Source organism: Lipomyces japonicus (genome assembly GCF_038497905.1).
Source record: "Lipomyces japonicus strain CBS 7319 unplaced genomic scaffold V1514scaffold_43, whole genome shotgun sequence".
Taxonomy (NCBI): Eukaryota; Fungi; Ascomycota; class Lipomycetes; order Lipomycetales; family Lipomycetaceae; genus Lipomyces; species Lipomyces japonicus.
This window is the reverse complement of record NW_027117855.1, coordinates 13,372-34,490: the sequence shown is the minus strand read 5'-3', so window position 1 is coordinate 34,490 and position 21,119 is coordinate 13,372. Positions and strand designations below refer to the sequence as shown.

Here is a 21,119-nt window from a genome sequence, read left to right as displayed (position 1 = left end):
CAAGAGAGAAAAAAAAAATTCGCGCGGTTGGAATCACATTATTATTGTATTGCAACATTATTATATTACATCAAATCATCCCTGGCCGCTTCGGTTCCCAATTCTCGCTTCATTTTTTTCTATTTTTTCCATTTTCCAACCCACGTTATCCGTGTCATTCATATCGATATTCTATCTGTATTGTATTGTTGATATATAATGGCTTCGTCTGTGGATGATTCAACAAAAAAGCTCAAGGCTCAATACTCATCGGGATTGAATTCCTTGACCGAGTTATTCCCAGATTGGTCAGAGGATGATCTGTTGTACCTGCTGGCCGAGACGGCCGGTGATGTCGAAATTGCCGTGCTTCGGATCACTGAAGGTAATATTAATAATAACAATAATAATATCATTAATGTCTTGGCGCATTTTTTTTTGAATGGTTTGATCATCACCATCATCGTCGTCGTCGTCCATAAAGTGCTTCATGTGTTGAAAAATTTTTCTACCATGCATTCTTTTTTTTTTTTTGATTTATTTTAATCTGCCTTGCTAACTCCTTTTTTTTTTTTTTTGAATTTTGTTTAGGTCACGCAAGCCAATGGGGCGAAGTAAAGAAGAAATCAAAGGAGCGATCAAAGTCTAAGGGACCCAACGATTATTCTTCATCAACATCATCAGCGTCTGCAAGGGGACGAAGCCGTGGTGGCATCGAATCATCAAGAGGCCGCGGTCGAGGTGATCGTGGCAGAAGTCGTGCGAAGCCATCTGGTATGTTTTCTCCGATTCGTTATCTTGCCTTTTTTTTGTTTTTTTTGCCTTTTCGCTAACACTTCTGCAGGCCGTCCGATTCCTTCTTCAATTCCTGCAGCCACGCAGCAAGAACCTCAGAACGGATTCGCGTCTGGTGATTGGGCCGATCCAGTTCCTGATGCCGGCGCGTCGTCATTGGCAGAGTCCAACGATTGGCCTGCCGATGATTTTGCCGCCGCTAACGACACAACCACTACTACTAATGCTGCTGCTACCGCCACAATTTCGAATTTGCCACCATCAACATCACTATCATTATCATCATCATCAGCTCCGCAGCCTGCCAAAAAAATCATTACCCCTGGCTCCACAAATTTAAGCTGGGCCACGATCGCCCAGCCTGCGCCGGAACCGAAACCGAGACCGGTTGGGCCAGCCAAGCAACCTGCACCATCATTACAATCACAACAATCACAACAACCACAACAGCCAACGTTTGCTGAGTTATCAGATAATGCTAACGATGTCGAACCTGTGTCCTCAACCGTGGCGCCATTAACAAGCGACAATCTTGAAAAAGTGAGCAACGAATCTGCCGCCGCCGCGGCTGCTACTGTTATTGATACTGCTCCTTCATCTTCTGTCGTGTCAAACATTGATTCGTCCGTTTCCACGTTACCCACGCCATCAAAAGTTCCTTCCACGGTTGCGGCTACTTCCGGCAAGCCATCGTCTTATTCCAAGTTCCTCAATCAGGATGTGCCTGTTGTCATGCCGGGATCAGTGCAGGCTCAGATCGAGCGGGCTGGATTGCAATTCGGCAGCTTGAACTTGGCCGGCAATTCACAAGAAGACGTTTACGAAGAGGCTAAGGAACCTGTTGCTGCCGCTCAGCAGGCTCAACAGGCTCAGGTTGCCGCATCTTCGTTCCAACAGGCTGCGTCTGAAATCGTGCCGGAGGCATCCGCGTCGCAGGTCACTGCTGCCCAGCAACAGACTCAAGCTCAGGCCCAGGCTCAGGCTCAGGCTCAGGCTCAGGCCCAGGCTCAGGCTCAGGCTCAGGCTGGTGGCCCCAGCCAGGGATTCGGTGGCTATGGTCAACGGTACGGACAGCAGGTGCCACAGCAAGCAGGTGCGCAAAAGGGCTACGACGCGTTTTCGCAGTACGGCAACTATCCGTCTCAGGTGCCAGGGTTCGGAGGTTATTCGATCCCCAACGAATATCAATACGGTGCTGCTGATCCTCAGCGACAATATCAAAACTACTACGGCTCGCCATACCAGCAACAGCAACAACAACAGCAACAACAACAACAACAACAGCCACAACCACAACAACAACAGCACGTTGCCACGTCTGCGTCTCAGGATGGATTACAACGTACTGCTGGTGCCAGGTCAATTGATCAGTTGACGCCGTCATCCACTGCGACTCAACCGAGCCGGTTCGGTGGTGTCAGTCAGGAATCGGCGCAGACTTCACCGGCTCCGACAGCGTCGCCCGGAATTGCCGCGCAACCGAACCAGTACATTCACCCTTACTATCTCAACCCGGCCTACAACGCGTACTACACGTACCAGGGTTATTATGGCCACCAGCAAGCGCAGCCGCAGTACGGGCAGCAAAAATCGGTTTACAATCAACACCAGCAATCTCAGTTTTATGATGACCAGTACCTGAGGCAGCAACAATATCACCAGCAACAGCAGCAACAATATCAGCAGCAGCAGCAGCATTTACAACAATCACAGCAGCAACCACAATTACAAGCCCAACAGCAAGGTCAGCAACAAGGTCAACCACAATCACAACAGCAGGCTCAGCAACAGCAACAGCAGCAGCAGCAGGCTCAGCAACAAGGTCAATCCCAACCGCCACAGCAGCAAGGATCGTTGAGTGGCATTCCTGATTTTTTGCAACGTGATGACCAGGCCAAGCGACCACCGAGCTCGTCTGGCCAGCATGCTCAGCAGGTGCCTTTGCAACAGCAACAACAGTACCCGCAACAGCAACAAGCACCGCAACAATATGGCGGATTCGCTGGATATCAGCATTATGCTCAACAGAATTCTCGTCAGGGATGGAACTCTTCTTACGGTCATTAATCGTGTTTTCCGTCCGTCATGCTCTCTTCCTATGTTATTATTATTTTTTATATATAATCTTCTTCGCTTTGCTTTTGCTTTCGTTTGATTTTTTTTTTATATATATTTGTTTTCATTTATTTTTGGGATATTCAATCGCCTTTTTTTTTTTTTTTTTTTTGTAAAGAGCGGAGAGAAAAAAAAAATCAGGCTTGTAAATCTATCTGTATTGTTATATATTATATCAAAGTTTTTTTTTTTATTTTTTTTTCTAAAATTATTTTTTACAAAAGAATAGCTCTTTTTTCATGTATAGTTTATTACTACTAGAAAAATGAAATGAAAAAAAAAATAATAATAATTTCTATAATTTAAAAATTTTAACCAAACCGGGCCAGTATTTCATGTTGCAATTTTGGAAAGATCACGTTTGAAGAATCGCCAGCGACGCTCCAGAGTACGTTTCCTGGTTTGGATTTATAATATTTGACCAATGGTTCGGTTTGGCTTGCGTATTCATCAAGCCTTCGTTTAAAAACTTGCTATAAAAAAAAAAAATGTTAAATCTCCAAAAAAAAAAAAAAAAAAAAAAAAAGAGGCTACACAAAAACGTACCGGGTCATCATCCGGACGACGAACCAACGGTTCACCAGTCACGTCATCAATGCCAGCAATTTTAGGAGGATTATAAGTTAAATTATAAACCCTGCCAGATTTAACATGCACCAACCGGTTTGCGATCCGGTTTAAAATCACGTTAACCGGAACTTTTAATTGCACGACCAAGTTTAATGCCGCACCGGATCGGTCAAGCCGATGATCTAATTGTTCAGCTTGTGATTGAGTGCGAGGAAATCCGTCTAATAAAAATGTTGACGTGGACGATAACCATTGCAATGCTTCCAATTCGGACGTGATCAGGCTTGTCATGACTGCATCCGGCAATAACTCGCCGCTGCGAATAATTCCAGATGCCAAATTTCCTTTCATTATTTCTGTTAGCAAATAAAAAATAAAAAAATATAAATAATTCCTCTAGTATTAAGGCAAGTCATTTACCAATTGAAGTCTTGTCATCAATCTGGCGACGCAAAATGTCACCGGATGACAAGGCGGGGATGCGGAATTGTTTCACCAACCGATCAGTTTGGGTTCCCTTGCCAGAACCAGGTGGGCCAAGAATTAAAAGTCGAGCTGGTCGCAAGAGTCTAGCCTGCGTAACCATTTATTTTTAAAAAAAATAAAAAAAATAATGTAACCAATGCGGGATAGAAACAAAAACGAAAAAGTGCGGGGGGTCGGGGGGTGTGAAGTCCGAGGAACCGGTATTAAGTTGCTTTGCCCCTGGATGTTCATAAGCTTAAAACACAACATTCATTAATTGTCTTTTTTTTTTTTAGTTCGTTATCGGAAAAAATAAATAAATAAAGTTTATAATTTAAAGCATCAAGTAAATATTTTCAATTTTTAATGTTAATGTGGTTACATATATTCACGACAAGGCTAACAGAACGTCGTACTCGTGCTTAAGGATATTCCATTAAGACTTTGTCATCTTGCATCCTTCAAACAACGGGGCAGAAGGTTTCTGGATGGTGTATCAATTAAAATGGCGGTCGTTGGGAGTAGTCATTCCTGTTTCCTTAATATTCACGCTCGGGTATGTTAGTGACTGGCTCATTCTTCGCCGGCATTTCGATACATCTTACCGGGCACGGCATCACGTCCGTATCGGCCTCGTATGGCTGACGTATGCTCTCAGCGTGTTGGTGCATCCCGGTTCACCGCCGGCCAATTTTGAACCTGCAGAGCATGCACTCGACCACGACGACGACGATGGCGACGGCAAGTTGCCAGTCCTGCGCAAGTTTTGCACGTTCTGTCGCAAGTGCAACCGGTTCAAGCCGCCACGGGCGCATCATTGCCGGGTTTGCAATACCTGCGTGCTTCGCATGGATCATCACTGTCCCTGGACCATGAATTGCGTCGGGCATCGCAACCTGTTACATTTCGTTAGGTTTTTGGTCATGGTCACGTACGCGTCGGCCGTGCTGCTGGCCGCGTTGCTTGCCCGGATCGCCGCGTTGTGGAACCTGCGCCACGAACCTGTGACCGCTGGCGCTGCCAACGTGGCCGAAATTACTGCCACGGTGGTGCTCACGCCGGCATGCCTGATTGTGTTGTTTAGCGTCGGCGTGCTTGCCATCCGCACGATTTGGAACGCATGCTTAAACATCACGTTGATTGAATGCTGGGAAAAGGAACGAGTGGAAGGTCAAATCAGGCGCGGCAGGCTGGCACCGGTTGAGTTCCCTTATGACTTGGGCGGCCCGTTTGATAACCTGGTGGCCGCATTGGGACCGGCATGGTCATGGGTCCTGCCCTGGACTCAACCACCTGGTGATGGCATGAGTTTTGAAGTGAACGAGCAGCAAGACGATGACATGCCGTGGCCGCCACCGGATCCGGATGAGGTTTCGGCCCATACATATTCGGACCGGCGCTTGCCCTTGCCTGCGGTTCGCCGCCAGCAAGTTATTGATCATCATGCGTCGTCGTCGTCGTCATCTTCAACCTCATCATTTTTTTACAGTCAATCAGGATTATCATCACGGCCGCCTGATGTGACTAGTACAGACGTGGATAACGACCATGACGCTACGGATTCGGCATCGGATGAGGGAACAAGTGCAGATGAGTATTGGCGACGTGACAAGTGGCAATCATGGGAAGGAGAACGATTGGCTGATTTCGGGGTCGATGTCGGTGCCGAGACGGTCGTGCCTGCCGTGGACGATGACGACGTGCCTTTAGGTATCATCCAGCGCAAGTTAACTACAACCACTGCTGCTGCTGATGCCAGTGGCTAACTCGTCATTGACCAGCAAAAAATCATGCATTTGTATATAGTTGTATATTCTTATTTTTTTTTTGGCAATCGCTGGAAGCCAAAGTTGGTTGCCATAGAACCCTTGTACGACGCTGCCGCTTCGCGCTGTTTGTTTACGCACAAAACAAACCGGATCGGGAGCGAAACCACGCTCAAATCTTGCCTTCTTTTTTTTTTTTCAAGCATTCAATACCAAAGCTCAAGGACAAATAAAAAAATAAAAAAAGAGTTTCTGTATAGTTTTTTTTCCTAGTCCGTATTGTTATTCCCAAAATTATTTTTGCTTTTTATTATTATTCTTTAATTATTCCTCTGTTTTGTTTTTTTTTTTGCAAATTACCTGGTGCTCCACATAAATTTCTCAGAGCGGCTTTTTTTTTGCAAAAAAAATCTTGACTGTACCATTCGAGGTTGATTAGTGAGAAGTTTTATTTTTTTTTTTTTTCTGCTTCCTGCACTTTCTTAGGCGGGTGGAGCTAACATGAGAGCGAGTCTGAAGATGGATATTGGATCACCGACCCAATTCTTTGCTCACGCGCCCCCGTTCTACCCTGCGGCAATGCAACAGGGCATGCTGCCTCAAGCGTTTTCTGCATCCACACAGTCACATCATGCGACGTCTCATGGCGGCATGGTAAGTACTGACATGAGACATGCAGGTTATGGTTCTTTAGGCCCGTCCGGACATGCCACGTCGGCTTCAGGTCCTTCTGGCCCGCATTATCATCATCCGCATCAGTTATCCCATCAATCCGCTGCTGTCACTGGTGGCACGGCCACGACCACGGCCACGTACTTGCCACAAGCAGGACCGATTCCGGCCACCATGTACCCTGCCGGAATGGCCATGCCTTTTTACTACGCCGGGTATTCTGCACCGCACATGACGCCCATGGAGATTTACTCTGCCAACCCTGCCAGGCCTCATCAGATTCAGCTCATGACCGCTGCCGGCGCCGCGCCACCGCATGCAACCCAGTTTAATGCCGATCATGGGCAAGGTTACAGGCAGCCGCCGTTCACGTCACATAATCGCAGGTTTGATAGGCGCGCGGGTCTTGAAAATAAAGTATCATGCAAATGGTTTTTTTTTTTCGTCCGCCGCGGGGAACAGGGAAATTGTTTGGTTTGCTGACTGAGACTCATGTTAGATTGCGCATCGATCGTCTAATTCCAAGAATTCATCCGGTGCTAATATTAATTACAAGCAACGCCAGAACGATGGCAAGTTTAATAATTCGTTAAGAACGGTTCAGATAAACAAGGCACAGGTTTCTTCTAATGATCATGTCACGAAACCAGAACCTGGTGTCAAGCCCGTGTCTCCGGTTTCGCCTGCATCACCCGCTCATGAGGAACCGAACTCAATGGAACCAACAGGGACTAACACGACTACAGAGGCTGCTGCTACGACAACTGACAATGCTGAATCACCTGGTTCTCCTATTCCTTTGGCGATCGCTCCTGTGTCTCATGGCCCGTTGTTGTTTAATCTTAAAGACGCACTTAAAAATCCTAGAAATACCACGAATGTTTACATTAGAGGATTGTCACCAAACACGACCGATGATGGATTGGTCAGAATAGTATCCAGGTTTGGCAGTTTGAATACAGCCAAGGCCATGATGGATAATTCTACATCACTTTGCAAAGGGTGAAAAGATTTTAACAATCGAGAGCCAAAAAAGTCATGCTAATATTTTTTTTCATAATATTTAGATTTGGTTTTGCTGAATTTGCCACTGAGGAAGAAGCCATTCGCTGTATCGTGGGATTAGCTCAGTTTGGCTATCAAACTTCGTTTGCAAAAGTAAGAAATTTTATTTTTTATGTTTAAAGAAATAATTTAAATATTAATTATTCGGGTTATAGCAATCATTTGCCTTACGTCTTAAGGAATTACAAGATCAAGAATCGACCAATATTTATTTTTCAAATATTCCCCGATCATGGGATAAAACAGTTGCGATATTTTTATTATTATAATTTTGCAAAAATGATTTAAATTTTTGCTAACATGAATCATAGGAATTACGAGATCTTTTAGCGGGTTATGAAGTCGTTTCATTAAAAGTTCTCCGGGACGGGCATGGTAACAATAGAGGAGTCGGATTCGCAAGGTAAAAATTCTTTTTTAAAAAAAAAAATTGATTTGTGGAACATGAGGCTTATTCAATCAGGTTTCCAAACAGAGAAATTGCTGAAGAAATTATTGAAAATTTTAACGGCAAACCGATCGGTGAAGGCAGAACTTCCATGCAAGTTCGATTCAGTGACACGGAAGCGCAAAAGAAGCTTAAGCAAGTCACCGTGAAGAAACGGAATTGGCGCGCACATGAGTACCATCTTTTGGCCGCACAACGTGCGCTCCAAGAACTTTCATTTTCAGAATCAAGGCAGTTTTTTAAAGCGCCGCCGCCGTTATATTACGCACCAGAACTTGTGGATTATTCAACCGTGTCTTTTTCCGATGACACGGTTGATCCGTATAAAATGGTTTACTGGCAGGATAATGAGTCACAGTATACCGACAAGGAGTAAGGACACCAACGTATATTATAATCACAACTAATTTTTGCTGTCTATATAGGAATTCGACTACAGGTTCGGAAAATGTGCCAGACGAGGAGGACACGTATTCTTCATCAGAAATTTAAGACATTGCAACAAAATATACCCCAGTATATTTCGATTCGCATATCCATGCATACCTTTTAATTTTTTCTTTTTTTAGCTTTTAACGTGCTGTTGCAAAGGAAGGAGACATTTGTATTGTTTGGCACAAACCCTCAATGTGTGGTTACGAATCTTCCCAATTGTTATGATTATGAGATATTCACACCTACCCTTTTAAAGAGTAGATTTAGCTTAATATATACATAATATGTGGACATAATTTAATTACGTATAAATTTTTTCCGAATCCTCATTAAAATGTACATGAATTTATATTACTTGTTTAGTATCTTTTTCATGCCAGTCATGTTTATCATTTTCCTCATTCTCTTCGTCTTCATCTTGTTCATCATCTTCATCCTGTTCATCATCCTGTACATCATCCTGTACATCATCATCATCATCATCATCATCATCATCATCATAGTCTGATGCTGGCACGTAATCATCTGCAGTTTCACCTTTCTCTCTAGATTCCGCCAAAGCTTTTTCAAATTCTTTCACCATTTTTTTACTAAACCCAGAAGCCTGAACTTCAATATCCAAACTTTTCTCTCGTTTCACGTCTCGTTTAAAATCAGGATAATCTTCACTAACATAAGCCAATTTTTTCTCAAAAAATCGACGGATGCAATCCACGTCTCGTTTAAAATATCGTTCAGCATCGACATGATCTAATGAAACGCATTGCGGGAAATCAATCACGACAAATTGTTCGTCTTCAGATTTTGGTTCGTCCAAGATCATAATGTTAAACTCATTAAAATCACAATGAATTAATCCATGATTTGCTAATCGAACGATAAAATGCATCAAGGCTGAATATAACGATCCTGGATCTTCATGTGATGATAATTGTCGCATGGGGAAACCGGGGATTAACGACATGACGATGCAATGCCGCGAATGATCGATCGGTTCCGGAACCGAAAACCCGTGTTGGTGCAAAGCTTTCATGAACGCGTATTCCTTTTGTGCCGCCAACCGGGCAAGATACATCCAACTGGCAGACGACCGGTTTCTTAAATAATCTCGATTATTTTTCACGCTTCGGAAACTTATGCGACCGAGTCGATGAATCTTGAGCACGCATTTGCGACCTTCCTGATTTGCGACAACCACGATATCAGATTCCTTGCCCACGCCGATCTGATTGCCAACCGAAAAAATCGTTTTGCGGTTTGAAAATGCCTTGACCGCCAAATAATCATACCCACCATACGTCAGTCGGTAACCATCATAATGTGAATTTTTAACCTTGGCGATCAGGTTAGCCTTAGCCAGGTCAGAAATGCACCTGCCAACTCCGGAACCACCTCGCAAGCCAGCAATCTGAGCAATCAAAACCGTGGGAACGACTTCATGATTTTTTGATCCCATTTCTGTCTTTTTTTTTTTGGGTTTGCAACGTTAGATTTTTCTTCTCCGCAAAAAAAAAAAAAAAAAAAAAAATTGGCTTACCGCAGTAAGAACTCGAAAGTCCTCGTTTGAGAGATACCTCATGGCCGCCGTGTTCAACTTCATTTTGAATTTATTTTATTGAAATAAATCAAAGCAATATGAGTAATACTGTCCCAGATTAATAATTTTACTAAAAAAGAAAAAAAAAAATCTATATAATATCAAATGTCTTCACAGTAAGGACAAAATACAAATTTTTTTTTTGCAGTCGCGCCGTGCACGTGATCAAAATAATTAAATAATGAATTAGATAATTAGTTAGCTAGTTAGTTAACTAGTAAACGTTAGTTTAGGAAACTTTAGGTTTGTTGGAATCGTGAACCAGATGTCAAATCTGTGTGAACGGACGGACGTCTTTTTCTTTTTTGATTTTTTTTTAATTTCTTTGTGGATTGACTGAGAAAATAAAGTATGGACAGCATTCGAAAAGAATTTGAAGGACTGGAACGGAATGGCGATTTCGGAATTTATTTGAATGACATGGATGATTTTATTACAAAGTTAAAGATCGTTCGGAACAGGATTGCAAATGGTAAGAATTGGGTTTAACGGTTATAAACATTTTGATAATGGATAACTGATGCAAGAAAAAAAAACTGTGAGTTAGCTCCTCAGTCAAGGAATCAAGAATTGGAAAATGTTAAAGGCATATGTTCTTCATGGTCTGATTCCATGTCACGAAGTCAGAAAAAGTTACACGCATCTATCCGCAAATACGGCAAGGCATTGGATAAGGTAAGTAGTACATTGCCATACGTATATACGCATAGATTGATGCTAACAATCTTTAGAAATATAAAATTGATATTGAAGCTGCTTACAACACGAACGCGTTCCCGCCATCTAGTGATCGGTTGTTAAACCGGGCCATTGCCATGCATTTGATACGTGAAGGTGATTTCCAAGTTGCTGATAATTTAATCTCAGACGCCAAGCTTGATATTCCGGAACGGTTGGAACAGGAATTTAAAGAATTATACCAAATCTTGGGATCAATTACCAAACACGACCTGGAACCGGCCATCGCCTGGGCCGCGTCCAAAAGCAGCAAGCTTACCCAACGAGGCAGTGATTTGGAATTTGAATTACATCGATTACAATATGTTCATTTTTTCACGTTCCCGGACAGGCAAGGACCCGAACAAGCGTTGCAATATGCCAGAGATCATTTTTCGTCTTTTGGCGACCGGTACCTGTCTGAGATTTCAAAGCTCATGTGCGCTTTTTTGTACCAGACCAACCTATTGGCCTCACCTTACGCCGCCACTTTTTTGTCTCCAACCGCATGGCAAGACGTGGAGCAATCGTTTACTAAAGAGTTTTGCTCGTTATTAGGATTAAGTTCGCAATCACCGTTATATTTGGCCGCCACGGCGGGGGCCATCGCGTTGCCACCGTTGTTAAAAGTGGGGACAATCATGAAGGAGAAGCAAACCGAGTGGAGTAGCGAAAACGAATTGCCTGTGGAGATTGGGTTGCCAGAATCATTGCAGTTTCATTCCATATTTGTTTGTCCCGTGTCCAAAGAACAAACCACGGATGACAACCCGCCCATGATGATGCCCTGTGGTCATGTCGTGGCCAAGGAGAGCTTGATGCGCATGAGCAAAGGCAATATTAGTCAAAGATTTAAATGTCCTTATTGTCCAACCGAGAGCACTCCAGCTCAAGCGATCAGAGTTTATTTTTAACGTCAACTCATTCACGACTTTATATTTTAATATTTGTTTTTCGGCGGGTTTTTCATTTGGGGGTGGGTTTTATTATTATTATTATTCGGTGCTTTTCGGTGTATTTGAACGGTCTCTGGGGAAAGGGTCAACAAGATTATGGTTTATTTTATTTTATTTTCATTTGTTTATTTTTTTTTTCTTCAAATCATTGTCCTTTTGGGTACATGCTTTTGGATATCAAGTTTTATAGGGTTTTACATGGCTATATAAATACACATGAATGGTTTTTTTTTTTTTTTTATCGTTTCCTTTGAGTCTTCCATTTCCATGTAACCGTGCCATCACTATTTTCAATTTTTTTCTTTGATCCCGGTGCCATTAACTTTCGTTGTAATTGAATCTCGTTCAAAACTTTTTCTAATTGAGACAACCTTGACCTTCGTTCGTTAAGTTCTCTGATTAATAACTCTTGCGGCCGACTGATTTGTTGATTTAATTTTGGTGATTGTTTAAAATCAGCAGTTCTGGCTTCTTGCACGCTGTCGGCAAATACTCGATGAACCCGGGATGGGTTCTCCCGTCTCTTGCGCCGTCGCATTCTTTTCCGTTGACCTTTATTTAACTCAGGCGCTTGATCTTCCTGATCTGAATATTCCCAGTGTGAATCATTATCAACATGCTTGTTGACATGATTTTTATCATCATCGTCGTCGTCGTCGTCGTTAGTAGCCTTAAGTTGATCTTGGTCAACAAAGGCCAGCCGATCCATGATGCGGTCGATCTTGTGCTTTTCTTGATTAATCACAGTCACGACGTAACCTTCATCCTGTGTCTTTAAAAGTCGAACTTCGGCATTGGATAATGATATTGAACTTTCCCTTTCGGTTTCTTTAATGCCTCGCTTGTTAGTTCGAGATGCGGTCTTGCTTGAAAGCATGCCATGATAAAATTCATCCGGATTCCTGGCTGTTGCCTTCTCGCGAAGAATTTTCAATCGAGATTCTTTTGCATGGAAATCTTTTGCACGAAGAACGTAATCCTAAAAAAATAAAGAAAAAGAAAAACGAAAATAACAAATTTCAATTTTGTTAGTTGCTCTCAGGCTTTTTTATTTTATTTTATTTTTTTTATTTGTTCAACTTACCTTGTGCTTCTCAAGAAGACCCCATTTGCGACGAGCAGATGGCTGCGCTCGTTCTCGATGTGTCTTGTTTTGCACGCTAAATTTTAAGGAAGACATTATAATGAATTTTTCTTGTAATGGTGATCGTCCTTGGTTTGGCAAAGATAAAATATGATTCAATGCAAAAAGAAATATGACCGTTCGTGAATATAAAATTGTCTATTTTTTTTACGTTGGGAGTAGAGTATTGCACGGTTAAAGTTTATTTTTTTGCCATGCCCATGGCCAGAGAGTTCGACTAAACAAAAATCAATTAAGCTGCAAGTTCTTCAACAACAACAACATTGACAAATATGAGCCGACAACGAGTTGACGTTCCGTTATGGATGCTTTCTCCAAAGGAGGAAGGCATAATAAATACTCGGCACGGTGAATTTGCAAGAGAAAAATGCAAGGACATTTTGCAAGGTAAAGTGAGATAAAGAAGAAGCATCATGACCTGATTTGTTCTGACGTTCTTATGTGGGTCCAGCATTTACCGATTGCAATCGAGGAAGACTGTTATCAACCAGTTGGGCTTGCAAAAAAGAATCAGATGCCATGCTGGAATGCATGTTGAATCATATGGATTATAGTTACAGAGAAAAAATCATTGACGACTATCTAAAGGAGAAGCAAGAAACCGCGCGCAAGAGCAAGGGCGACAAGCAGCAGGATCAACAGGCAGAGATCTAGAATAGTAATTTTTTTTTTTTTTTAAAAACCGTCGATTGTTGTTTTTATCATCACATCACTTTACTTGTACATATATAATGTTTTATAATTTTCACAAATCTAATATACATTTCCTCGTCATTATAAATACAAACTGTAGCGAAATTGCTAGCTCTAACCAGATTTCTGCCTCTTGGGTTCTGGTAACACTTCTGAGTCATCCTATAGGTCAAAGATCAACAACGGAAGTTACAAAGAATATATGAAAAAAACATACCGGCAATTCGGCAAGTTCCTCATCGATATCCCAATCCTTAGCCGTCAAGCAGTACTATTCAAATTAGCATGGCTCCACAAAACTACTGATTTTCAAAAAAAAAAAAAAAAAAAAAAGCATACCTTTTCCGGAGGCAGTCTTATGCCATATGTCTGTGGAACAGGTGGCAGCGGCTTTCGATTTCGTTCTTGTGCTAATTCGAGCAACAACTCTTTTGGCGGTGCGGGTTTAAACTGATAGTTTACCCTGGCAGCCACACTTAACCGAACATCTTCCACCGATATTTGCGTGTTTGCTGCCGTGCTGGCGCTCGGATTCGACGACCGGGCATGATCCGCGTACAGGATTGAGTCTTCCAAAATGCCGGTGGTGTATCCTTTCACAACATTCGTCAGCACAACCGTAAACCATTAAAAAAAAAATACGAAAAACAAAATGGTTACAAACTGTGAGCAAAATCCATTAATTGAAGAGGAACTCGGTCCTGGTAGTTATTAATTCCAAGCGACGCCATCATGAGATGCAACAGCCGTGCATCCCTGGGTGTCGCAGACGGCAGATCTTGCGCTGTTTCAGCACGAACGTCTTGCGTTGCCTGCGGTTGCGATTGAGGTTCTGTCATTTTATTCCACCTCGCACGTTGCCCATGCGTGCATGGTTCTCATTCATGACGGCTTGGAAACTCATATTAAATGGCAAGCGCTGTGGTAAGTGTCCGCGCGTTCGTGGCACTTATGCAGGCCCATGCAAGCTCGTCCCTACCGCAGCAAGACGAGGCCCTTGCCTATGACGTACTTTGCAAAACAATTAAAGACAAATGAAAAACTAATGAGCCAAATGCAGCAATGCTTGCATTAAAAATCAATCAAAAAAAAGACATCGATGGCTGCAATACAACACATGTAATAACCGTCAAAGTTGCGTGGCATTTAAGTATTTAAAGCTCGCACTTTGCACGGCATATTGGAACTGCAATAGTGCTCCAAATTAAACTCTACCCATTTGCCCCCATAACGCTTGAGCTGTGCTTTAAACGGCCACGACAAGTCAGGAAGCAAAATACGACGGTTGAACAATGGCAGATCCGATATCACCGGTTTTTCAGTTTTTAACGTTGCCAAATCAGCCTGCCAATTCCCAGGCCGTGTTTCATTCTGCACCTTCAACGCCGCAGGTGCCCGCGTCGCCATCGTCGCCGTCAAGGCACCACCACCACCACTACCACCACCAGCTCGGTTCTCCAGTGCTGTTTACAACCCCATCTACGGCACAGAATTCGTCGTTCACGTTATCTCCTGCCAGCAAGTTTGTTGAAACTACTGGCAGTGGGAACGAGCAATCAGGACCCCCGCAGCCCGTGAGGTTGACTCGTAAGTCAAAATTCGATCGTTAAACTTTAATTTTATATATGTTTTTTTTTTTGGATCCTAATCTCGATACCAACAGCGGAGCCGACATCACCGGGCTTACCACCTTTTACGGCAAATGCTTCAGTGGCCATGTGCCCTGAAGATCATAAGATCTTTGTGTTTGGAGGATTTGAAATGTCAACCAGCGATGAGTGTAAGAGAGCAAAGATAAATTTAAACAAAAAAATGGTTCGATATTAACAATGTTCCGGTAGTGTTCAACTCGATAATTACGATTGATACCAAAACATGGCGAACTAATATAGTAACAAATTCCAAAGGAACTATACCAAGTGGCAGGCATGGTACGTATTTTTTTTTTTTCTTGCAAGCAAATTAGTATTAATTTTTAAATAAAGGTCACACGGCAACTTATTGGAAAGATGGCAAGCTTATCGTTTTTGGAGGAGAAAATGATCGGGGTCAGTATCCGAATGAGGTGTATATTTACGACTTGAGGAATAACGAATGGTCCTGTCCAGAAGTGAGAGGATTACTACCTGAAGGTCGATCAAGACATTCCGCATGCTTATCTGAATGCACAAATCGACTTTATTTTAGTGGAGGACATCAAGGCCAACTAGTTTTTGATGACATTTTTTGTTTGGATTTGGAAACTTGGACATGGTCAGACCGAAAGCAATGCGTGGCAAGGTACGATCATGCGACCACGGTGTTTGATGACAAAATATGGGTGTTTGGTGGCTTGACCGAAGAAATGGATCGGCCGAGTGAAACGCTGTGGTTTGATCTTCGAAATTCTGCGGTTGCCACGATCAAATTTGAAACTGAGGTTGATGATGATTCACAGGACAGCATTGGTGCATCCAGCAGAAGAGGCTCACCGACAACGGACATGGGTACTCATTTTTATGCGTTCTGCGGATCCGTGGTTGTTCACTTTGCCACTCACGGGCATGCCATCTTAAACACCGATACTTCTATTTCTTCGTTCGAACTTAGAGACCTTCGATGGCGGACGTTGGCAGATGGATCGAATGATATCTTTTCAGGCTACGTATGGTCATACATTGCCCTGTCCGGCACCACTGCATATCTTTTGGGATTTCAAAGAGGGAACGAAGGAGAAGAGCTAGGTTGCTTAAGTTCGGTATTGCCGATCGAGTTGAAATATTACGGCATAGTTCCGAAGCAGAAATCTACCAATTCGTTGGAACTCGAACCCGAATCATTAAACGCAGACATGCAAGCCCTGTTTAATGATAAGGAATCATCGGATTTTATCATCACGGCAGTGCCAGATGATTACGAGTCTGAAAATGAGGTCCAGGATGAAGACGCGCATTCGCCGGCCGTGTCTGAACCCATATTCGTTCACAGCTTGGTTTTGCTGGCCCGGTGGCCGCATTTCAGGAGACTGGCAAATTCTCGCATGCGCGAGTTTCATCGCAAAAAGATGCACATTCCGGAAACACATTCTACTGTAAAAGCACTTGTTCAGTATTTGTACTCAGACACGATTGACAACTCAGTAAGCATTTCCGTGATTTCAAAGGTGCTTGTATTAAGCAACATGTACGCGCTCCCCCGATTGCGGGATATATGCGTGGCTCGCATTCAAGATGGGTTTAATTACCATAATGCCGTCATCATATGGGAATGTGCCAAGATTGCTCAGGAGGAAGTCTTGCGAGTATCTGCTGCCCGGTTTTGCTTCAAACATTGGGGCCGCGTGGTTCGCACGAAAGCGTTTCAAAAATTGAGCAAGAATGCCATGTTGGAACTATGCGCCGAGGTTGATGAACGAGGGCATGTAGTATCAGAATGGAATTTTGATTTGCAACGGTCACGGTCACGGTCTGGCCTGGCATCGGTAGTAGCTGCCAGAAATGGTGGATCGCGCCGGTCTGCTCGCGCAGAGTCGGTCATGATTGTTGACTCGGAGTCGGAATCGGATTGACGTGACATGGCAACCATGTTACTTTTTTCTTTTTTAGTTTTTATAATGCAGGCGCTGGCGTGAGGATTGATACTATGGGAATTGTATATTTATTTATTTTATAATATTATTACTTAATATAGAAACAATATATTGTTCAACAAGAAATAAAATTAACAACACAAAGCCAAAATCCTTGGGAGAGCAGTCGAAGTAGAGAAATACGTTTGCTTAGGCAGTAAAGTGATTTAGCATAGAAGGGATGGTGTAAATACCGATAATGAGCAGAACTAAATCCACCAAGGAATTACTGCTGTATTTATAATGTGGGCCGGAACATGTATAACCAACAACGGACTAAAGGAGTGACAAGGCCTCACTTTCCGCGTAGATCATAGATACTCATTGTTAGATTTTGTCGCTGTTTTTTTTTTTTTTTTTGGGAACAAGTTCTTCATCTGCGCCTTGTAAGTTCAGGACAAATTTTTGGTTTTACAGACGTGTTGGGCTGAATGGGGATGCCTCTCTTTATACAGGAGAGAACCGGTGTGCAAGCCATTGGCTGGATACCCAAGTATAGTTACGTGTATATATTAACCGATACTACAACAATCATTAAGTTTCCGGTTTTGAAATTATTTTACTTATCTTCATGACCATCTCGTACATGAAATAGGCACATTTAAGATTGATCATTTAAATTAATGTTATATAGAAGAGCCATGACGTATGGAGGGAAGTGCACTGACTCGTTGCTGTAGTTATTTAGTTTAATTTATTTTTGTTTACTTCCCGTCGACTTTAATGGCATTCGCCGAATATCAAGCAAGCGCCAGCGGCCGTCATGACCTCCTTGCCCAGTTGTTCACACAAGCAAAGCTATAGCAACTCAGTTTCATAAAACGTTTTTAACATTTTTTTTACTTTTCACCCACAATAATGTCGAAGGCTTACTCTTACCTCTTGACTCGCGCTTGGGTCTGGCGGTTGATAGAAGTGTTTGTCTGTTTGACGGCTATTGAATTGGTATGTTTATTCCTTTTGAATTACGTGTTTGTTGAGACCTTACTAACAAGACTTGATAGTTCACAGTAGCAGGAGTGCAACCGAGCACCATGATTGCAATGGAATACACCATGCGCTTTCATAAAATTGTATGCAGCGCTTTGACTGTTTCTCGACCCATAGACTGACCACTTGTTTAGGACGACTTGACTGAATTAATGGTTGGCAAAGACAAAATACCACATTTCTTAAGTGTTGCTGGCCATGAAGCCGAGTCAACCATATGTGCTGATCCCGAGACTGAAGTACAGGACGATGACTTGGCTCAAAGCCACTACTGTGCACCAGCGACCGTGGCAGATCCAAGACTGGCTCTGTTACCTCCCAGTCTTGTTATGATTATTTCAAACGACCTTTTGCATTTGCCATTGTTTCCCGATGTTGGCCACCCCGAACGTGACCGCATATTGGACTACTATGTGTCGTCGGTTTGTGAAAACTTTCAAGCCAACCTGCGGTCACGGAGAGTGGCCGATTTGGATAGACGGTGTGCGGGGCTTCGAAGTCGGGACTACGAGATAGCAGGCATGATGGCGCGGAGCGATGCGCTCACGACATTGCAGGAGATTAGGGAGTCAATGGCCGTTGAGCGGCAAAAGGTCGTAAAGGTCGGCAAGGTATCAAAAGATGAAATAAGTGTGCCTGTTCCAGTTGTGTCAGACTTTTATAGCGCGCCTGTTGAGCATGAAATTGTAGGTATTTTTGTCATTGATTTTTGATCCATTGACTGACAACGTTTTTAGAATGACATTACCATTGCGGCCATGGTTAGCACATGCGAGACGCAAGATGTGCTCGAAGTTACCAACGTTGCCGACAGCGAAGTACCATGTGATGGCTCGGTCGAAGGAGAAAACGACGAATCAGAAAGGTTGGAAGGTGCAAGACTGGTGCTGCCGCCCAGTGTTGTTGGAGCGCTTGCATTTGACCTCGAGCACATGCATATGTTTTTACCGCTATTTCCGGCAGTTGGCAACCCTGATCGCGTCCGCATGTTAGACTACTTTTTTTCATCCGTTTATGAAAACTTTCGGGCCAACCTGCTGTCGCGCAAAATAGCGGATTTGGATAATCGGTGTGAGGGGATCAAAAAATGGGATTTCGAGATGGCTGGTATGAAGGCTAGAAAAGACGCAATCAAGGCATTACGGGAGTCAGCCATAGCCATAAACCCAGTTGCGAACATACCCGAATTATGCAGTCAGACGGCCGAAAAGAGAACCGCTAAACTCGTGGTTGCTGTTGCCAGTCACCCAAAGAGGCGGCCTTCAAGGATCCCAGTCCCCACTCGAAAGGGAGCAAAAATACCGACCCAACCCCGATCACAGAAATTTCCGACCGGCAAAAAAACAACAATAAGAACAACAACAAAAGAAGGTCACAAATGAATATTTGACACCCGCTTGCCAAGCGATGCCTTGCCTGATTTTCGGTTTAGTATCTCGGTTCGTGAAAATATATACTAATGCGTGACTATAGAAAGAGCAGAGAGACACTAGCAGCAACAAACGCTTCATGTAACAGACAAAAAAAGAAAACCAGTCAGATTTGACCTTCCCCCCAGTCATAACTGCTGATCTTTCTAGCTCTGATACTGATGTTGTGCGCTCTGATCTTCTGTTGCATTGCTTAAATAAGCGGCGGCCTGGAGACGAAGAATAACAAGAAGCAACTTAGGCAGAACTGGTATTTCACGTTTAGAATATTGTCCATACATCAGCTAATTTATTATTTAGATCGTACCTAAGATGAGCAGCAGTCATCGCCGCCGTCATCCCCTGGACGTCGAGACCACCGACAGGTCGGGTGTGTCCAAGACTTGTACAACTGCCGGGTTGGATCGTCAACAAAGTGATGGATTGCATACGATTTTATGGGCTCACTGGTAGTTGAAATTCAAGGGGGCAAATCGCGCGATCTTAGCGGTCGATTGGAAACAAGTCGACATGGCGGCCTAATAACTTGTTACCTCTCATTTTTAAAAGAGATGACGGTGTCATTGGGAAACGACGATCGAATTTAAAATCGATCGCATCAAGAATGCCAACTCCGACGAAAAAAAAAATTATGAATACTTGGTGTGTTTTCCATGACTTAATTTTTATATACCTTATCTCTGATATCTGTTATTGTTATACTGCACATCTTGTATTTTTTGTGTGTTGATATTCACACTTGCTGTATTATTTTCTGTGCTGTTTGTTTGCAAATATGAAAAATAAATAATCGTTGTATAAAAATCAAGGTAGTTTGAAACTAATTTAATTCATAAACAATCCTGTTTATAAAAATAATTTAGATTCCATTTATTATACGTGCCCATTTACCAATGGACGCAGCCATGCTGTTCTATGATTGACTTTTACAATGGATAAAACGCGTCCTGCTCTTGTTCATCGTGCTGTGAGCATGCATCATAATTGTAATTTTAAAAACCAAAACACCGTACGAGATTGGCCGCATGAACCTTGAATTGGAACGCTGATTCAGTCATTCCAAAGCCATAAACTTCCTGGATATGTAACAGTCTTTTTTAACAACGTGCCCACAATCGGGGCAAGCTCATCACTTTAACACTAGTGACCCCCAACTGTATTCGAAACTAACTAAATAATCTGAAAACACGACAAAAAAAAAGGAATCGTACACTGTCACGGGGTAAGACAACGGGGTCGGGGTTGGGATCGCACCCCGATCCCAACTAACACGATACTCGATGCGGTTGTGTCGTCAGCATTCCTCAATGTCTTCCTTGACTTCGTTGGCGCAAGACATCTGTTCCAATTCCGTCTCAGGTACTTTCTTGTCGAAATGATTATCATCACGTAGTTCAAATTTCTTTAGCACATCAATATTAAAAACGTCGTGATTTTCTTTGTCGGAGGCGGTTGTAATTAAACTACGTTCGGATTAATCTGACGAAGTATCATAAACGGACCGACGTAGAGTCGGACAAGTTTAGACTTATGATCGCATCGGTTTTCCTCACGATAGGCCGAACGATGAATGAGAACAAGGTCACCTCTTTCGAACGAATCTGCCCGGCGGCTTCGGTTGACGTAGTCGGCCTGATAATCCTTAGCAACAACAAAAGTTTCCCTGGCTTCCTCG

The 21,119-nt window shown here is 43.0% G+C and overlaps 11 protein-coding genes across 11 annotated transcripts; 6 read left to right on the top strand and 5 right to left on the bottom strand.

Moving 5' to 3' along the window:
- The first annotated feature begins 57 nt into the window (after window positions 1-57).
- On the top strand, window positions 58-3,001 carry V1514DRAFT_335672 (uncharacterized protein). The gene is made up of 3 exons (XM_066928441.1): window positions 58-364; window positions 571-753; window positions 824-3,001. Exons 1-3 carry the CDS (start codon window positions 199-201, stop codon window positions 2,839-2,841), a joined length of 2,367 nt encoding a protein of 788 aa, XP_066781681.1. The 5' UTR covers window positions 58-198; the 3' UTR covers window positions 2,842-3,001.
- A 117-nt stretch (window positions 3,002-3,118) lies between these two features.
- V1514DRAFT_310631 (adenylate kinase-domain-containing protein) lies at window positions 3,119-4,193 on the bottom strand. Its single transcript, XM_066925775.1, has 3 exons — window positions 3,880-4,193; window positions 3,436-3,803; window positions 3,119-3,362 (listed from the first exon to the last, which is right to left on the bottom strand). The coding sequence occupies exons 1-3, from the start codon at window positions 4,043-4,045 to the stop codon at window positions 3,201-3,203; spliced, it is 696 nt and encodes a 231-aa protein (XP_066781680.1). The 5' UTR covers window positions 4,046-4,193; the 3' UTR covers window positions 3,119-3,200.
- A 13-nt stretch (window positions 4,194-4,206) lies between these two features.
- V1514DRAFT_335667 (DHHC palmitoyltransferase-domain-containing protein) lies at window positions 4,207-5,899 on the top strand. Its single transcript, XM_066928440.1, has 2 exons — window positions 4,207-4,270; window positions 4,352-5,899. Exon 2 carries the CDS (start codon window positions 4,413-4,415, stop codon window positions 5,688-5,690), a length of 1,278 nt encoding a protein of 425 aa, XP_066781679.1. The 5' UTR covers window positions 4,207-4,270; window positions 4,352-4,412; the 3' UTR covers window positions 5,691-5,899.
- A 292-nt stretch (window positions 5,900-6,191) lies between these two features.
- On the top strand, window positions 6,192-8,625 carry V1514DRAFT_369286 (uncharacterized protein; the record flags this gene model as incomplete). The annotated part of the gene is made up of 7 exons (XM_066929943.1): window positions 6,192-6,779; window positions 6,862-7,364; window positions 7,430-7,520; window positions 7,583-7,672; window positions 7,739-7,830; window positions 7,891-8,247; window positions 8,301-8,625. The coding sequence occupies 7 exons, from the start codon at window positions 6,192-6,194 to the stop codon at window positions 8,365-8,367; spliced, it is 1,788 nt and encodes a 595-aa protein (XP_066781678.1). The 3' UTR covers window positions 8,368-8,625.
- On the bottom strand, window positions 8,346-9,997 carry V1514DRAFT_369285 (RIO1 family-domain-containing protein). Its single transcript, XM_066929942.1, has 2 exons — window positions 9,848-9,997; window positions 8,346-9,772 (listed from the first exon to the last, which is right to left on the bottom strand). Exons 1-2 carry the CDS (start codon window positions 9,908-9,910, stop codon window positions 8,657-8,659), a joined length of 1,179 nt encoding a protein of 392 aa, XP_066781677.1. The 5' UTR covers window positions 9,911-9,997; the 3' UTR covers window positions 8,346-8,656.
- A 26-nt stretch (window positions 9,998-10,023) lies between these two features.
- Window positions 10,024-11,816, top strand: V1514DRAFT_335655 (CTLH/CRA C-terminal to lish motif domain-containing protein). Its single transcript, XM_066928439.1, has 4 exons — window positions 10,024-10,150; window positions 10,258-10,379; window positions 10,455-10,582; window positions 10,639-11,816. The coding sequence occupies exons 2-4, from the start codon at window positions 10,259-10,261 to the stop codon at window positions 11,536-11,538; spliced, it is 1,149 nt and encodes a 382-aa protein (XP_066781676.1). The 5' UTR covers window positions 10,024-10,150; window position 10,258; the 3' UTR covers window positions 11,539-11,816.
- Window positions 11,717-12,924, bottom strand: V1514DRAFT_297604 (Utp11p). The gene is made up of 3 exons (XM_066925462.1): window positions 12,665-12,924; window positions 12,272-12,559; window positions 11,717-12,199 (listed from the first exon to the last, which is right to left on the bottom strand). The coding sequence occupies exons 1-3, from the start codon at window positions 12,758-12,760 to the stop codon at window positions 11,819-11,821; spliced, it is 765 nt and encodes a 254-aa protein (XP_066781675.1). The 5' UTR covers window positions 12,761-12,924; the 3' UTR covers window positions 11,717-11,818.
- V1514DRAFT_335649 (uncharacterized protein) lies at window positions 12,880-13,495 on the top strand. The gene is made up of 2 exons (XM_066928438.1): window positions 12,880-13,111; window positions 13,176-13,495. Exons 1-2 carry the CDS (start codon window positions 12,997-12,999, stop codon window positions 13,376-13,378), a joined length of 318 nt encoding a protein of 105 aa, XP_066781674.1. The 5' UTR covers window positions 12,880-12,996; the 3' UTR covers window positions 13,379-13,495.
- V1514DRAFT_335643 (transcription initiation factor IID, 31kD subunit-domain-containing protein) lies at window positions 13,446-14,368 on the bottom strand. Its single transcript, XM_066928437.1, has 4 exons — window positions 14,082-14,368; window positions 13,757-14,010; window positions 13,635-13,688; window positions 13,446-13,579 (listed from the first exon to the last, which is right to left on the bottom strand). The coding sequence occupies exons 1-4, from the start codon at window positions 14,254-14,256 to the stop codon at window positions 13,532-13,534; spliced, it is 531 nt and encodes a 176-aa protein (XP_066781673.1). The 5' UTR covers window positions 14,257-14,368; the 3' UTR covers window positions 13,446-13,531.
- Window positions 14,369-15,133: 765 nt separating this feature from the next.
- Window positions 15,134-16,964, top strand: V1514DRAFT_284491 (uncharacterized protein; the record flags this gene model as incomplete). The annotated part of the gene is made up of 3 exons (XM_066925146.1): window positions 15,134-15,197; window positions 15,259-15,348; window positions 15,403-16,964. The coding sequence occupies 3 exons, from the start codon at window positions 15,134-15,136 to the stop codon at window positions 16,962-16,964; spliced, it is 1,716 nt and encodes a 571-aa protein (XP_066781672.1).
- Window positions 16,965-19,144: 2,180 nt separating this feature from the next.
- Window positions 19,145-19,586, bottom strand: V1514DRAFT_335639 (uncharacterized protein). The gene has a single exon (XM_066928435.1). It carries the CDS (start codon window positions 19,574-19,576, stop codon window positions 19,331-19,333), a length of 246 nt encoding a protein of 81 aa, XP_066781671.1. The 5' UTR covers window positions 19,577-19,586; the 3' UTR covers window positions 19,145-19,330.
- Between the last annotated feature and the right edge of the window lie 1,533 nt (window positions 19,587-21,119).

What these genes read in the sequence shown, in the direction of transcription:
- V1514DRAFT_335672 (XM_066928441.1), top strand. Translation starts at nt 199, where the DNA reads ATGGCTTCGTCTGTGGATGATTCAACAAAAAAGCTCAAGGCTCAATAC. An exon ending in CGTGCTTCGGATCACTGAAG is followed by an intron (nt 365 to 570) that starts GTAATATTAATA and finishes AATTTTGTTTAG; the next exon opens with GTCACGCAAGCCAATGGGGC. An exon ending in AAGTCGTGCGAAGCCATCTG is followed by an intron (nt 754 to 823) that starts GTATGTTTTCTC and finishes ACACTTCTGCAG; the next exon opens with GCCGTCCGATTCCTTCTTCA.
- V1514DRAFT_310631 (XM_066925775.1), bottom strand. Translation starts at nt 4,045, where the DNA reads ATGGTTACGCAGGCTAGACTCTTGCGACCAGCTCGACTTTTAATTCTT. An exon ending in TGATGACAAGACTTCAATTG is followed by an intron (nt 3,804 to 3,879) that starts GTAAATGACTTG and finishes AAATAATGAAAG; the next exon opens with GAAATTTGGCATCTGGAATT. An exon ending in GTCGTCCGGATGATGACCCG is followed by an intron (nt 3,363 to 3,435) that starts GTACGTTTTTGT and finishes TTTTTTTTATAG; the next exon opens with CAAGTTTTTAAACGAAGGCT.
- V1514DRAFT_335667 (XM_066928440.1), top strand. Translation starts at nt 4,413, where the DNA reads ATGGTGTATCAATTAAAATGGCGGTCGTTGGGAGTAGTCATTCCTGTT.
- V1514DRAFT_369285 (XM_066929942.1), bottom strand. Translation starts at nt 9,910, where the DNA reads ATGAAGTTGAACACGGCGGCCATGAGGTATCTCTCAAACGAGGACTTT. An exon ending in ACTTTCGAGTTCTTACTGCG is followed by an intron (nt 9,773 to 9,847) that starts GTAAGCCAATTT and finishes AAAAAAAAAAAG; the next exon opens with ACAGAAATGGGATCAAAAAA.
- V1514DRAFT_335655 (XM_066928439.1), top strand. Translation starts at nt 10,259, where the DNA reads ATGGACAGCATTCGAAAAGAATTTGAAGGACTGGAACGGAATGGCGAT. An exon ending in TCGGAACAGGATTGCAAATG is followed by an intron (nt 10,380 to 10,454) that starts GTAAGAATTGGG and finishes ACTGTGAGTTAG; the next exon opens with CTCCTCAGTCAAGGAATCAA. An exon ending in ACGGCAAGGCATTGGATAAG is followed by an intron (nt 10,583 to 10,638) that starts GTAAGTAGTACA and finishes AACAATCTTTAG; the next exon opens with AAATATAAAATTGATATTGA.
- V1514DRAFT_297604 (XM_066925462.1), bottom strand. Translation starts at nt 12,760, where the DNA reads ATGTCTTCCTTAAAATTTAGCGTGCAAAACAAGACACATCGAGAACGA. An exon ending in GTCTTCTTGAGAAGCACAAG is followed by an intron (nt 12,560 to 12,664) that starts GTAAGTTGAACA and finishes TTATTTTTTTAG; the next exon opens with GATTACGTTCTTCGTGCAAA. An exon ending in TCATGGATCGGCTGGCCTTT is followed by an intron (nt 12,200 to 12,271) that starts GTTGACCAAGAT and finishes CATGTCAACAAG; the next exon opens with CATGTTGATAATGATTCACA.
- V1514DRAFT_335649 (XM_066928438.1), top strand. Translation starts at nt 12,997, where the DNA reads ATGAGCCGACAACGAGTTGACGTTCCGTTATGGATGCTTTCTCCAAAG. An exon ending in ATGCAAGGACATTTTGCAAG is followed by an intron (nt 13,112 to 13,175) that starts GTAAAGTGAGAT and finishes ATGTGGGTCCAG; the next exon opens with CATTTACCGATTGCAATCGA.
- V1514DRAFT_335643 (XM_066928437.1), bottom strand. Translation starts at nt 14,256, where the DNA reads ATGACAGAACCTCAATCGCAACCGCAGGCAACGCAAGACGTTCGTGCT. An exon ending in TAAGACTGCCTCCGGAAAAG is followed by an intron (nt 13,689 to 13,756) that starts GTATGCTTTTTT and finishes TAATTTGAATAG; the next exon opens with TACTGCTTGACGGCTAAGGA. An exon ending in AGGAACTTGCCGAATTGCCG is followed by an intron (nt 13,580 to 13,634) that starts GTATGTTTTTTT and finishes TTTGACCTATAG; the next exon opens with GATGACTCAGAAGTGTTACC.
- V1514DRAFT_335639 (XM_066928435.1), bottom strand. Translation starts at nt 19,576, where the DNA reads ATGACTGGGGGGAAGGTCAAATCTGACTGGTTTTCTTTTTTTGTCTGT.